General features: G+C 43.4%; 1 protein-coding gene across 2 annotated transcripts in view; it reads right to left on the bottom strand.

The window, feature by feature from the left end:
- The window catches only part of LOC126162313 (neuropeptide CCHamide-1 receptor-like), a 706,059-nt gene that overhangs the window by 109,926 nt on the left and 581,029 nt on the right, over positions 1-15,104 (bottom strand). For both annotated transcript variants that reach the window (XM_049918737.1, XM_049918738.1), the window contains one exon: positions 3,474-3,674. In XM_049918737.1, coding sequence (XP_049774694.1) covers positions 3,474-3,674 — 201 coding nt within the window. The remainder of the gene's footprint in view (positions 1-3,473; positions 3,675-15,104) is intronic.

Below are 15,104 nucleotides of genomic sequence, written 5' to 3'. Positions count from 1 at the left end.
GATTTCTGTGCCATTCTCGGTATTGCTTGCTTAGTGGTAAACGTTATTTACAGAAAAACAATCCTCACGCAAAACTTGTGCCATAGACACAGGCTGTTTCTACTGGATCGGGGAAAACATTTGGCAAAGCCTTCCATTCTCTCTAGGTCAACAAATCCTAAGTGTTTGAGAAAATTTTTCGTGAAATCGGGTACTGAGTGCATGTTAGCAGGATCTCTAATTCTGGTTACTGAAGAAGTGGAGGCTCAGCCAAAAAGAGATGCTTGTGGACGGATGAAAATCTTTGGTGTCAATTTTGTATGCCAATGTCAATCAAACAAAAGGAAGAGGAAAACAAGGAAAAGTTGTAATGTGATGAGCATTGGATTAGAACAACAGTGTGTGGACTTTGTGAATAAACAATAATTCCAAGTTGATCTTTCCATTGCAACATGCACCAAAATCTAGTAGTTAAATAATATTATGTAATTAACTCTGTCACATACCATAAAACGTTGATATATTTTGCATACATTATGACTATAGCTGTTGTCTTATTACTAGATTGTCTAATAAATAATAAAACTATTAGCATCATAATTTTCTTTGGGCCTTTCTCCCACTTCAGCGCAGTGTCGGCCTAGTTCCTATGGATTTGGCGATGTGAGTGTCAGAGGGTGGCCGAATGCCCTTCGTGTTGTCGCACTGTACCCTCCAGGACGGAATTAGTGTACCCTAGCTGTCTGTGTCTAGTGTAAGCCATGAAATAGTGCTACCGTTTATCAAATATCTGCGAGTCGTGTAACTGAGGCGGGACGTGGGAACCAGCACGGTGTTCACCTAGCGGGATGTGGAAAATGCCTAAAAACCACATCCAGCCTGGCTGGCACAACGGCCCTCGCCGTTAATCCTCTGGGCGGATTCGACGTGGGGCCAGCGGGCCTACTAAAGTCCAGGAAGCAGCGTGTTAGCGCCCTCGGCTAACCTGGCGGGCTGTAAAACTATTAACATGTTATATAAAATAAAGTATTTCATTTGTCAACTTCACACCTGTTCTAATGGATGATAATGGTGATGATAATACTTGGTTTGTGGGGCGCTCAACTGAGCAGTTACCAGCGCCCGTACAAATTCTCAATCTTTACACAGTCCAGACTCGCCACTTTCACGAATGATGATGAAATGATGCGGACGACACAAACACACAGTCCCCGAGCGGAGAAAATCCCCGACCCGCACGGGAATCGAACTTGGGACCCAGTGATCCAGAGGCAGCAACACTAGCCACTAGACCACGAACTGCGGACTGTTCTAATGGAGACATGTGGTTACCTGGGTAACCCGAACATAGATTAGAGAGTGCAATATGTTCCTTCCCATTTAAATGCCCTTCTTTGGTTCAAAATGGTTCAAATGGCTCTGAGCACTATGGGACATAACTTCTATGGTCATCAGTCCCCTAGAACTTATAACTACTTAAACCTAACTAAGGACAGCACACAACACACAGTCATCACGAGGCAGAGAAAATCCCTGACCTCGCCGGGAATCGAACCCGGGAAACCGGGCGTGGGAAGCGAGAACGCTACCGCACGACCACGAGCTGCGGACGCCCTTCTTTGAAAGAATTTAAATTTTGCTTTTATTACGACACTTATAGACATCCAAATAAGAGGTAACGTGAGGCTTGTGTACAGCTCAAAGGTTGGCTGTTATAGAGGTTATGTAGTAAGCTAGTGTGGACACGAGGGTTAATGGACCAACATCTCACATTTGCAATCGCTTATCTCACGCTTACATTAACCTGTGATCAGGCATTGTTAATCATTTAATTAGACAATTGTATTCGCGAAACTTCATTACTATTCATTTATTATTTTTCTGTGTTGTGATTCTTTTCCGTCAGTATACACACTACTGGCCATTAAATCTGCTACACCAAGAAGAAATGCAGATGATAAACGGGTATTCATTGGACAAATACATTATACTAGAACTGACATGAGATTACATTTTCACCCAATTTGGGTGCATAGATCCCGAGAAATCAGTACCCAGAACAACCACCTCTGGCAGTAATAACGGCCTTGATACGCCTGGGCATTGTGTCAAACAGAGCTAGGATGGGGTGTACAGGTACAGCTGCCCATGCAGCTACAACACGATACCACAGTTCATCAAGAGTAGCGACTGGCGTATTGTGACGAGCCAGCTGCTCGGCCACCATTGACCAGACATTTTCAATTGGTGAGTGATCTGGACAGCAGTCGAACATTTTCTTGATCTAGAAAGGCCCGTACAAGACCTGCAACATGCGGTCGTGCATTATCCTGTTGAAATGTAGGGTTTCGCAGGGATCGAACGAAGGGTAGAGCTACAGGTCGTAACACAGCTGAAATGTAACGTCCACTGTTGAAAGTGCCGTCAGTGCGAACAAGAGGTGACCGAGACGTGTAACCAATGGCACCCCATACCATCACGCCGGGTGATACGCCAGTATGACGATGACGAATACACGCTTCCAATGTGCGTTCACCGTGATGTCGCAAAACACGGGTGCGACCATCATGATGCTGTAAACAGAACCTGCATTCATCCGAAAAAATGACGATTTGCCATTCGTGCAGCCAGGTTCGTCGTTGAGTACACCATCGCAAGCGCTTCTGTCTGTGATGTAGCGTCAAGGGTAACCGCAGCCATGGTCTTCGAGCTGATAGTCCATGTTGCTGCAAATGTCGTCGAACTGTTCGTGGAGATGGTTGTCGTTTTGCAATCGTCCCCATCTGTTGACTCAGGGATCGAGACGTGGCAGCACGATCCGTCACAGCCATGTGGATAAGATGCCTGTCATCTCGACTGCTCGTGATACGAGGCCGTTGGGATCCAGCACGGCGTTCCGTATTACCCTCCTGAACCCACCGATTCCATATTCTGCTAACAGTCATTGGATCTCGACAAACGCGAGCAGCAATGTTGCGATACGATAAACCGCAATGGCGATAGGTTACAATCCGACCGTTATCAAAGTCGGAAACGTGATGGTACGCATTTCTCCTCCTTACACCAGGCAATGCCGGTCAACTGCTGTTTGTGTATGAGAAATCGATTGGAAACTTTCCTCATGTCAGCACGTTGTACGTGTCGCCACCGGCGCCAACCTTGTGTGGCTCTGAAAAGCTAATCATTTGCATATCACAGAATCTTCTTCCTGTCGGTTAAATTTCGCGTCTGTACTATGTCATCTTCGTGGTGTTGCAATTTTAATGGCCAGTAGTGTATTAATACAGTCCGTAGTATGAGGTAGATGAACTAATGAAAAACATTTAAGACGAATGGTATCTACACTTTTCAGTGACAAAGGGTTATACCGGTCTGCCGGGTAAAGATTCCATGCAAATTCCAAATACTGCTATCGTAAGTATTAGAGATGACATGCAGTTTTCAGGCTGGTTTAAGAGACCGCACAAGGCAAGTGATATAGTAGTGGCACTAACCAGAGCGAGAAGACGTGCTGCGGCAGGAAGCAGATGAAGAAGACGCCGACGAAGGTGAGCAGCGTCCTGGCGACGCGTTGCCGCTGCGAGCGGATGTGCCTCTGGGGCGCCTCGCCAGGCAGCCCGCGCCGCAGCCGCACCGCCATCAGCGAGTAGAAGACGGAGATCAGCACCAGCGGCAGCGCGTAGTGCACCGCGAACCTGGCGCCGGCACAGCAGGAGGTGTCACAAGAGGCGGCAGGCCGAACCACTGGCCGGTTAACTGTACACTGAGGAGACAAAAGTCATGGCATAGCGATAAGCACACGTACAGGTGGAGGTAGTATAGCGAACACAGGGTATAAAGGGACAGTGCATTGGCGGATCTCTCATTTATACTCAATTCATTCATGTGGAAAGGTTTCCGACGTGATTATAACGGCACAACGGGAATTAACAAACTCTGAACGCAGAATGGTAGTTGGGGCTATATGCATGCAACATTCCATTTCGGAAATCTTTACGGAATTCCATATTCCGAGATTCACAGTCCAAGAATGTACCGAAAGTATCAAATTTCGGACATTACTTTTGACCACGGCCGACCGCTGTGGTCGAGCGGTTCTAGGCGCTTCAGTCTGGAACTGCCCTCCTGCTACGGTCACAGGTTCGAATCCTGCCTCGGGCATGAAGGTTTGTGATGCCTTTAGGTTAGTCAGGGTTAAGCAGTTCTGATTCTAGGGAACTGATGACCTCAGATGATAAGTCCCATTGTGCTCGGAGCCATTTGAACCTTTCACCACGGACAAAGTAGTGGCCGACGGACTACACTTAACGATCACCTGCAGCAACTCTTGCGTAGAGTTTTCATTGCTGACAGACAAGCAGAAATACTTTAAATAACCACAGAAATCAATCTGGGACATAGGACGAACATATCCGTTAGGACAGTGCTGCGAACTCTGGCGTCAGTGGGCTACGTCAGCAGAAGACCAAAGTGTCCTTGCTAACAGTGCTCCTCCTCAGCTGGTGACCATAGCGGTAGGACCCTATACGAGTGGAAAACGATGGCCTGATCAGATGAGCCCGATTTAAGTTGGCGAAAGCTGATAGTAGTGGTTCGAGTGTGGCGCGGACCCCACGAAGCGATGGAATCAAGTTCTCAACAAGGCACTGTGCAACCTGGTGGTAGCTCCATAATAGTGTGGTTTCTGTTAACATGGTCCAGCTGAACTGATCGTCGACTGAACGTGGTTATGTTTGGTCACTTGGAGACCATTTGCAGCCATTCATGGGCCTTATGTGCCCAAACAAGGATGTCATGTCACTGGGCTACCGTTGTTCGCGACTGGTCTGAACAACATTCTGGACAGTTAGAGCGAACTTTTCGGCCTTCCAGATCAACCGACATAAATTCCATCGAACATTTGTAGGACATAATCGAGAGATCAGTTCGTGCTCCAAATGCTGCACCGGAGACACTTTCGCAGTAATGGACGGCTATAGAGGCAGCATGGTTCAATATTTCTGCAGGGGACTTCCAAAGACCTGTTGAGTCCATGCTACATCGGGCTGCTACCTTATGCCAGGCAAAAGGAGGTCCAACTCGACATTAGGACGTATACCATGACGTTTGACTCCTCAGTGCATTTTCCCCTGGGCAGCAGGTCGGGTATAAAGTGTGAATGTGTAGACGCAAAGCAGTTTCTTTGTACTAGCAGGCATTGTCCATTTACTGATTCAGTTAACGACTGTGTGTCAAACATGAGGTAGTAAATTATGGCCGGCTGGTGTGGCCGAGCGGTTCTAGGCGCTTCAGTCCATAACCACTCGGCTGCTACGGTCGCAGGTTCGAATCGTGCCTCGGGCATGGAGGTATGTGATATCCTTAGGTTAGTTATGTTCAAATAGTTCTAAGTTCTAGGGGACTGATGACCTTAGATGTTAAGTCCCTTAGTGCTCAGAGCCACTTTAACCATTTTTGTAGTAAATTATGTGATGTGTTTGCGGCAAGACAGTTAGACACAAAGAGAAAACAAAAAAAACTAATACAATGACCTTGGTACATATTAAGATACCAATGATCACAATATTTGCACTTAGACCCGTAACACCCTGTATGCCGTGGCAGTGAACTAAAGGAAAAGGAAACGGTCACTCTAGGCGAAAAAAGTGGATGAGCAGATTTGGGAGGGAGGGGCGGAAGCTCAAGATTTCTTAGAAAATTGTGTCTTTTACAAGACGAATACTCGTTTGGAAATTTCGGCTGACACGTGCTACACGTTGTGCAATAGAAATTAACAGCGCAGGTTACAGTGATGAGAAAAGCAATTACTTTTTTCAGAGAAGTTACCAGTTACTCGACGTTTCCAAGCTACTTGTGAATAAAAGCTATATTTTTGTACTTAAACATCCTCACTAACAGCACCACTTCTCTTTGAGGTTGCAGTTATTTCTTTTCAGTACTGTGAAGGTCTAATTTTTTTATTTCCTTTTTAATTGCCTCCACTGTTGGAGGATCTTTTGAAGTGCAGCAAATTTCCCTTAAGGCTCTATCACGCTTGTTCTTGTAGTGTTAATCTTTACTTCAGATTTAAAAAATGTGCAACTTCACTCAATGCTTCCAGTTGAGATACTCACGTTTCGTTTGCACCATGTTGCCTTATTATATCTTCTTTTTTTCTCAATACTACTTGCACCGCACGCCACAGGAATTGTGATCTGCGTGGCTCACCTCTTCACTTGAAGCCACAATGTCAGCAAACACTTCGGGTACTATCGACAGCTTTTGGAGTAACATCGTTTATGCTTCGGATTTACGGAGCTAACCAAATGACCTTTTAAAAATTTCGGAGATTGTAGAGAATGGTACTTCCAACGTTTTCATATAGGCAACCTACAGGTGTACATGTGAAATGAAGTTCTTACAGAGCCAGGCACTTTCTACGTATTCGACAGACTGAGAAACACCACGATACTGTAGTCAGGAAAACGTTTATGGGCAATAGAGTACGGTCATATACTGTACAAGTAACGTTTGGAGTGAAGACTGAATAAATATTCAACTGCCAAGATCGCTATAATCACTTATTCATGCAGAGTACTGGTTGTAGCAATTCTCTGTTGCCATTCTCATATCTATGTTTACATCATTACACCATCATCATTACACACAGATTCGAAGATGGCGAGAGAGAATTACCGAAACCGGAAATCTACATGAATGTTTGATTTCAACGATCCTGGGAGTTGAATCATTTTTCAGTGCTTATAATAATACAGATCATCCTCATGCTGACGATGTCAGAAGGATATAACGTTTGCAAGCTCATTATGGAGACGTGAAATTTCTATCTGAGGAAAGCAACGTAGACGTTCTTGACAGTTTTAATACAAATCAGGGATGCGAAGAATTCGGCCCTGGCATGAGTGCCATGACGATCAACCTCGCTGCACATTTCCCACACCACCACACCACACTGTCTGAGGGCGAGGAGGGGGAAAAGAGAGAAACTGAACGCACTGCGTTTAAATGGCAGTGCAGTCGCACTTCATATACAGGGTTATTACAAATTATTGAAGCGATTTCACAGCTCTACAATAACTTTATTATTTGAGATATTTTCACAATGCTTTGCACACACATACAAAAACTCAAAAAGTTTTTTTTAGGCATTCACAAATGTTCGATATGTGCCCCTTTAGTGATTTGGCAGACATCAAGCCGATAGTCAAGTTCCTCCCACACTCGGCGCAGCATGTCCCCATCAATGAGTTCGAAAGCATCGTTGATGCGAGCTCGCAGTTCTGGCACATTTCTTGGTAGAGGAGGTTTAAACACTGAATCTTTCACATAACCCCACAGAAAGAAATCGCATGGGGTTAAGTCGGGAGAGCGTGGAGGCCATGACATGAATTGCTGATCATGATCTCCAACACGACCGATCCATCGGTTTTTCAATCTCCTGTTTAAGAAATGCCTTTTCCGTAAGATTTTCCAAACCGTCGGCTGTGGTACGTTTAGCTCCCTGCTTGCTTTATTCGTCGACTTCCGCGGTCTACGCGTGAAACTTGCCCGCACGCGTTCAACCGTTTCTTCACTCACTGCAGGCCGACCCGTTGATTTCCCCTTACAGAGGCACCCAGAAGCTTTAAACTGCGCATACCATCACCGAATGGAGTTAACAGTTGGTGGATCTTTGTTGAACTTCGTCCTGAAGTGTCGCTGCACTGTTATGACTGACTGATGTGAGTGCATTTCAAGCACGGCATACGCTTTCTCGGCTCCTGTCGCCATTTTGTCTCACTGCGCTCTAGAGCGCTCTGGCGGCAGAAATCTGAAGTGCGGCTTCAGCCGAACAAAACTTTATGAGTTTTTCTACGTATCTGTAGTGTGTCGTGACCATATGTCAATGAATGGAGCTACAGTGAATTTATGAAATCGCTTCAATCATTTGTAATAGCCCTGTACTTCGTTTCATGTTTCAGAATTCGCAACAACTTAGATCACAAACGAAACAAATTTTTACTACTATGTAATTATTTTTGGTGCCCTAAAGACACAATGTAATTTTTATCACCACCAGCACGGAGGGGCTGTGGTCGCAATGCTGCTCTTCCTGACATTGTCAGTTTTTGTGACCGGTACCACTACTTCTCAATCTAGTATTTATTCAGTTGGCCTCAAAAAGGCTGAGTGCACCCCACCTGCGAACAGAACTCGGCAGATCCGGCCAGTGACCCTTCCAAGTACCAGCAAATCCCGACAGCGCTTATCTTCGTTTATCAGATGGGAACTGCTGTTACCACTGCGACACTAGTTAGCACTAGTATTACAAATAGGTCTAAATTTTAGGAAGGAATTTCTGAGACCGGTCGTTTGGGCACAGAATTGTGTGGTAGTGAAAAATGGACTGAGGGAAAACCGAGGAAAAAGAGAATCGAAGCATTTGACATTTGGTGCTAAAGAAGAAAGTTGAAAATTAGGTGGACTGATAAGGTAAGGAATGAGGGGGCTCTGTGCAGAATCTGAAAGGAAAGGAATGTATAGAAAACACAGACAAAAAGAAGGGACAGGATGGTAGGACATCTGTTAAGACAACACGTAATAACTTCCGTGGGTGTATAGGGAGCTGTAGAGGATAAAAGCTGTAGAGGAAGACAGAGACTGGAGTACATCGAACAAATAACTACAGACGTAGTTTGCGAGTGGTAATCTGAGATGAAGAGGTTGGTAGAGGATAGGAATTCGAGGGGAGCAGCATGAAACCAGTCATAAAAAAACACGATGTTAACGGTAGATCAAGTTGTTCATTGCATAAGTTCAAGAATTGACCCACTTTTAACTGAGTATTCGTGATTGTGATCAGAAAGCGATCACACCAAGTAGGAAACATTCACTGTAAATACATATGCTACACGTTTATCAAGCACTTTCCAACTTGACTTTATCGGCGATACTCATTTTATCTTCAAAAATTTATCAATTTCAAATATTTTCTCTGTGGGCTGGCATAACATTGAAAGCAATCAACAATTAATTTATATTTTTCATTTGTGTGACCATAGTGTCCGTACTTGCTTTATAAATCATGACGGTATTTTTGATCCGTCGTTGCAACTGCGAAAATGCGTGATTTTTTCACCAGACGCGTTTCGTTTTTTTGAGGTAAAGCTTCGTCAGTGGTCTGTAATTAAGTTATTTACGTTTAGATTTGCTTTTCAGATCGAAAAACAGTTCGTTAAGAAAAAGTTGATTCGTACTTTCGGTGATTTTTCGGGTGATTTCTCGCTTACATCGGGAAATGCCAGCTGCTAGCACATCGTTGTTTTCCTGTGTTACACACTGATAATGTTGATCTAATTTTTAGATGTTCTGCAGCAATGCATTTCTCGCGACTCACTTTTATGCGCACCACTGTATTCTGTAGGTTTTTGTACTTCAAGTATGTGTTGCTGTTTGTGTTTTGTTGTGTTGCCAACATAGCCTTTCGACTACTTTGTCTTTGACCTACAGCATTCTTTTTTTAATTACATTATTGTCTGTGAGTAATTCTATTTAATTTTGTTTCTATATATTTATTTACTGTGTAAGAGTAGATAAGGACTAGCAATCGAGAGATCTATTTTTTATTCTAGGGGGAAACCATGATGAGTGGACATAAGTATATAGCAGTGTCATGGAGTGTGAGTTAGAGGAGAAGGTGAGGAGCGAGAAGTGAAATGAAACTGTGAGTGGGGGGAGGGGGGGGGTTGTTGTGGGAGGGTGGGAGGGGATGAAGGAGGGAAAAGGCTCTTTTCTTTTTTTCTTTCTCATGTAATTTCGTCAATTATTGTATATGGAGTTTGGTTTTCAATATTTATCTGGTCACTGAGCAACTGTTTATTTTGTGTTAATGCTTTTTGTATGTGGAAATTTCCTTGGAAAGGGAGGAGGTGTCTGTCTTTACTGATTTTTGTGATATTCATATCGTTCTCAATATTGCTTGGCCAATGGTGTTCTTCTTTTAGATGATCTGCAAATGTTGGATAATTTGTATGGTATCTGAATGCTCTGATGTGTTCTTTATATTTTGTGTCAAATGTCCTGCCAGTCATTCCACTGTATATCTTCTCACAATCTCAGCACCTGAGCTGATAGATACAACATTGTTGGTATCTGTCTGGTTTTGATTTTAGTTTTGGGATGTGCTTCTGTATGGAATTGTTGGTTTTGTAAGCAATGTTTTTGCCTTGTTTATTTGAATATGTCTCCTATTTTATGAGTGAATTTGTTGTGGTAGGTCACTGTATGCCTTTTTTTTTGTTGTAGTGCAAGTTGTAAGGGTTAGTGTGATTTGCTTAGTTTTTTTTCATTATTTGTCTCTCTATTTTTTGTTTAATTTGTCTACCATAGTTTCTTTGTGTCCATTTTTACCCATTATAAAACAAATAGCACTAAAAAATGGACAAAAAGAAAGAATGCTAGACAAACTAAACAAAAGAAAATAAAGAGAGGGTTAATGAAAATAACTACCCAAACCACAGTAACTCGTAAAATTTGCACTACATGATGCGAATGATCAAATGACTTTTATTTTATGTGGATAACTATTGTAGATATCTGTCGTACTGTTTCTAATGGAAGCTTTATAAGCCGATATCCTTGTCGAATGGACATGATTCTTATATTTTCGTCTTACAACATGTTCATCGATTTTGAAGTTTTTATTTGTGATTAGCATATCGACAAGGGAGCTAATGTGCGTTTTAATAGAGCTAACGTAGGAATTTTATGCCCGTCGGTTTCATAAACAGTGTGACTTTCGAGCCACATATGATCGACAACTGCCGCTGCAGCGCGCTGCGATCACGTATGCCACGATGATGCATACGTGCCGTACGCACAAGTCGCATCGTGTCTGAGCGTTCAGCAGCAAACTGAATTCGGCACCTTCAACATGACTTTCAACAGCACTGTCAGTGTGCCGACATCTTAAGTAACGAGTAAGAACAGCGGCGGAGCAAGGAGCGTGGTAAGGCAGTCAGCACTCGGATCGAGTTTTCGAACGCCAAAATTGAGGGTGCCGAGTTCAATGTGCCGCTGAACGCTCAAGAGCGATGCGACTTATGCGTACGATACGTGTGAGTCGACGCTGTACACACGATCGCAGAGCTCTTCAGCGGCAATTGTCGGTTCCACAGACATTTAAAAAGAATTTCTTCACCCCGGTTCCCAGAACTCCTAATAGACCTTGGTTTTTGTATCACAGACACAGTCCTTTTGACTGTTCAGAGTTGTCACTAACCCTGCTCAAAGATGTAAACAACCATGCATGAACAGCGCCTATTAGACGGAGGGTGTCCGACAGCCAATCAGCTACAATCATTATACCAGGAAGGAGGTAGACGGCTCGTCTTGTCTGTAGTTCAACCATGCTTAGACGGTCAATACCGCGATTCGATCGCGTCCGCATTGTTACTTTGTGCCAGGAAGGGCTCTCAACGAGGGAAGTGTCCAGGCATCTCGGAATAACCCAAAGCGATGTTGTTCGGACATGGAGGAGATACGTGGCATGTTCAGTCCCAATGGGGCACTGTTAAGTAGGGCGTTCCCCAAGGGTCGGTGCTGGGGCCGCTGCTGTTTCTTATTTATATAAATGATATGCCTTCTAGTATTACAGGTAATTCAAAAATATTTCGGTTTGCTGATGACACCATCTTGGTAGTGAAGGATCTTGTGTGTAATATTGAAACATTATCATATAATGTAGTTCATGAAATAAGTTCGTGGCTTGTGGAAAATAATTTGATGCTAAATCACAGTAAGACTCAGTTTTTACAGTTTCTAACTCACAATTCAAGAAGAACTGATATTTTGATCAGACAGAATGGGCATATTATAAGCGAGACGGAACAGTTCAAGTTCCTAGGCGTTCGGATAGATAGTAAGCTGTTGTGGAAAGCCCACGTTCAGGATCTTGTTCAGAAACTAAATGCTGTTTTATTTACCATTAGGACAGTATCTGAAATAAATGACAGTTCAACACGAAAAGTAGTCTACTTCGCATATTTTCATACGCTTATGTCATATGGTATTATTTTTTGGGGTAAATCTTCTGATTCAAAAAGGGTATTTTTGGCTCTAAAACGGGCGGTCGAGCTATATGTGGTGTAAGTTCGAGAACCTCTTGTCGACCCCTATTCAATAGTCTGGGAATTCTGACATTGCCCTCGCAGTATATATTTTCTTTAATTTCGTTTGTTGTTAGCAATATTAGCTTATTCCCAAGAGTTAGCAGCTTTTACTCAGTTAATACTAGGCAGAAATCAAATCTACATGTGGAATGCACTTCTTTGATTCTCGTGCAGAAAGGAGTGCACTATTCTGATGCATCCATTTTCAATAAGCTACCAACAGAACTCAAAAATGTTAGCAGTAGCCCAAAACCCTTTAAGTCTAAATTGAAGAGTTTCCTCATGGCTCATTCCTTCTATTCTGTTGAGGAGCTCCCGGAAGAGCTGAAAAATTAATCAAATTCCAGTGTCACATTGTTGATATTCTTTACTTACGAATTGTCGCCTGAATACGTTTCATGTATTTCATTTAACCTGTTTCTACTATCGTGTTATAATTTCATGTATCGACTCGTTCCATGACCATGGAGACTTCTCCTTAATTTGGTCTCACGGAACAATAAATAAATAAACAAATAAATAAATACAGAGAGACACGAACCGACGATGTCACGCCTCGCTGAGGCGTCCCAAGGGCTACTACTGAAGTGGATGACCGCTACCTACGGTCTATGGCTCGGAGGAACCGTGAGAGCAACGCCACCATGTTGAATAATACTTTTAGTGCAGCCACACGACGTCGTGTTACGACTCAAACCGTGCGCAATAGGCTGTATGATGCGCAACTTCACTCCCGACGTCCATGGCGAGGTCCATCTTTGCAACCACGACACAATGCAGCGCGGTAGAGATGAGCCCAACAATATGCCGAATGGACCGCTCAGGATTGGCATCACGTTCTCTTCATCGATGAGTGTCACATATGCCTTCAATCAGACAATCGTTGGAAAAGTCAGGTTACGTTCCATTCGGAAAGTAGGTGCACTCAGCGACTGTTATGTGACTTGTAGAGTGCAGCAATTAGTCGTCCTTTTTCTTGGATTTTATTACACAAATCCAGATTTCGGTTAGTTCTCTGAACTCTGAACTGTGACGCCCGAACAACAGGGACTTACATTCATTGACATCAGAAAATAGTGCATTGAGATGGGCTAACTACTAGCCGAATCTGGATTTGCGTAATAAAATCCTAAAAATAGATGACTGATTTCTGCACCCTATAATTTATACATTGGAGATGTGTTTGGGGGCAACCCGGTCAGGCTGAATGCCTTAGACACACTTTCCAGGGAGTGCAGAAAGGTGGAGGTTCCCTGCAGTTTTGGGGTGGCATTATGTAGAGCCGATGTACACCTCTGGTCGCCGTAACGGCTGTACGAAATGTGAATGCGATCCTTCTACCGATAGTGCAACCATATCGGCAGCATATTCGCGAGACATTCCTCTTCACGGACGACAATTCGCGTCACCCATCGTGCACACCTTGTGAATGACTTCCTCCAGGATAACGACATCACTCCACTAGAGTGGCCAGCATGTTCTCCAGACATGAACCCTATCGAACCCTGGGATAGACTGAAAATGGCTGATAATGGACGACGTGACCCACCAACCACTCTGAGTGATCTACACTGAATCGCCGTTGAGGATTGTGTCAACAGGGCCTCGATGAACTTGTGGATAGTATGTCACGACGAATACAGCCATGCATCAATGCTACTGGGTATAAGAGGCACCGGTGTGTGCAGCAATCTGGACCAACACCTCTGAAGGTCTCGCTGTTTAGTGGTAAAACAAGCATAGTGCGGTATTCATAAGCAATATAAAGGGCAGAAATGATGTTTACGTTGATATCTATTCCAATTTTCTGTACAACTTCCCGAACTCTCGGAACTGAGGTGTTGCAAAACTTTTTTTGATGTGTGTATTTGGCTCGCGCGTTGCCCTGTTTACGAATTGGACGGGCATAAAATTTCTACGTTAGCTATATTAAAACGCACATTAGCTCCCTTGTTGATATGCTAGTCATGTTGTTCTGTCTGTAGTAAACAAGAAAACAAGTTTCAGTACTAATGAACATGTTGTAAGTTAAAAAGGGAAATGCCATGTCCATTCGACAAGGACATCGGCTTAGAAAAGTTATAAATTGTCCGATACAAATTTACATTAGTTCTCCACATAAGATAAATTTTACTTCGTCATTCGCAATTTTCAGTATAATCCTAAGGTAATTCTTACTTGATCACTGTTCCTATTGCACTTCAGAATCCTTAAAACGTGTCAAATACAAAACTTGCAACAAGAAATTGCAAAATATCGTATTGAAAGTAGTGCAAGTTGCCTTGTAAATTAACAGCATCGGATAAACTCACTCCTCAGTAAGAGTACACTTATACAGCGTGAATCGAAATTCGTGCTCTCGGGCTTCGCAGCGCGACTCCTCACATGCCAGTAATAAAAAATATCTCTCACAAAATTTCTTCCGGCTAGTACATCCGGCAGAAAAAGGACGTTAAAAGGTGGCAATCGGGCAACACTGTAGCCACATGTATGGTAACTACCGTTGTCAGCATCTATTAGTCGTGCTGCGCAGTTGCTGTAGTGGATAGAATTTTGGGTTAGCATGCAGGAGGTCGATGGTTCGACGCTGGGTTGAGTCATATGTTTGGGAGATTGGTCAGCTTTGAAAGTAGCCCTCTCCACGTCGTTGGCGTAAATTTATTCGCACCACTTCATTTACTAGATGCGAAACCTGTTGTCTTTATACCCTCCTCCAATGGTCCCATGGATGAATACCAAATATTACACTTGCCTCGTTCAGGTCCATTACATTTCGTAGGGCCTTACATTACCAGTAGGAGTAGCAACACGGACTGTAAATAATGTCGAAACTCAGTTACTATTTGTTTGTGTTATCACCATGGTCCCACTAATTATGCCTTTGAGCATTGAGTCTGGTAACCGCATGCTGTATAGTACGTATCTCAATGCATTATTATTATTATTATTATTATTTTCCTATCAACGGGACTGTGG

The sequence above is a fragment of the Schistocerca cancellata genome, chromosome 2 (assembly GCF_023864275.1).
Source record: "Schistocerca cancellata isolate TAMUIC-IGC-003103 chromosome 2, iqSchCanc2.1, whole genome shotgun sequence".
NCBI lineage: Eukaryota > Metazoa > Arthropoda > Insecta > Orthoptera > Acrididae > Schistocerca > Schistocerca cancellata.
This window is presented reverse-complemented; position numbering and strand designations above follow the sequence as displayed.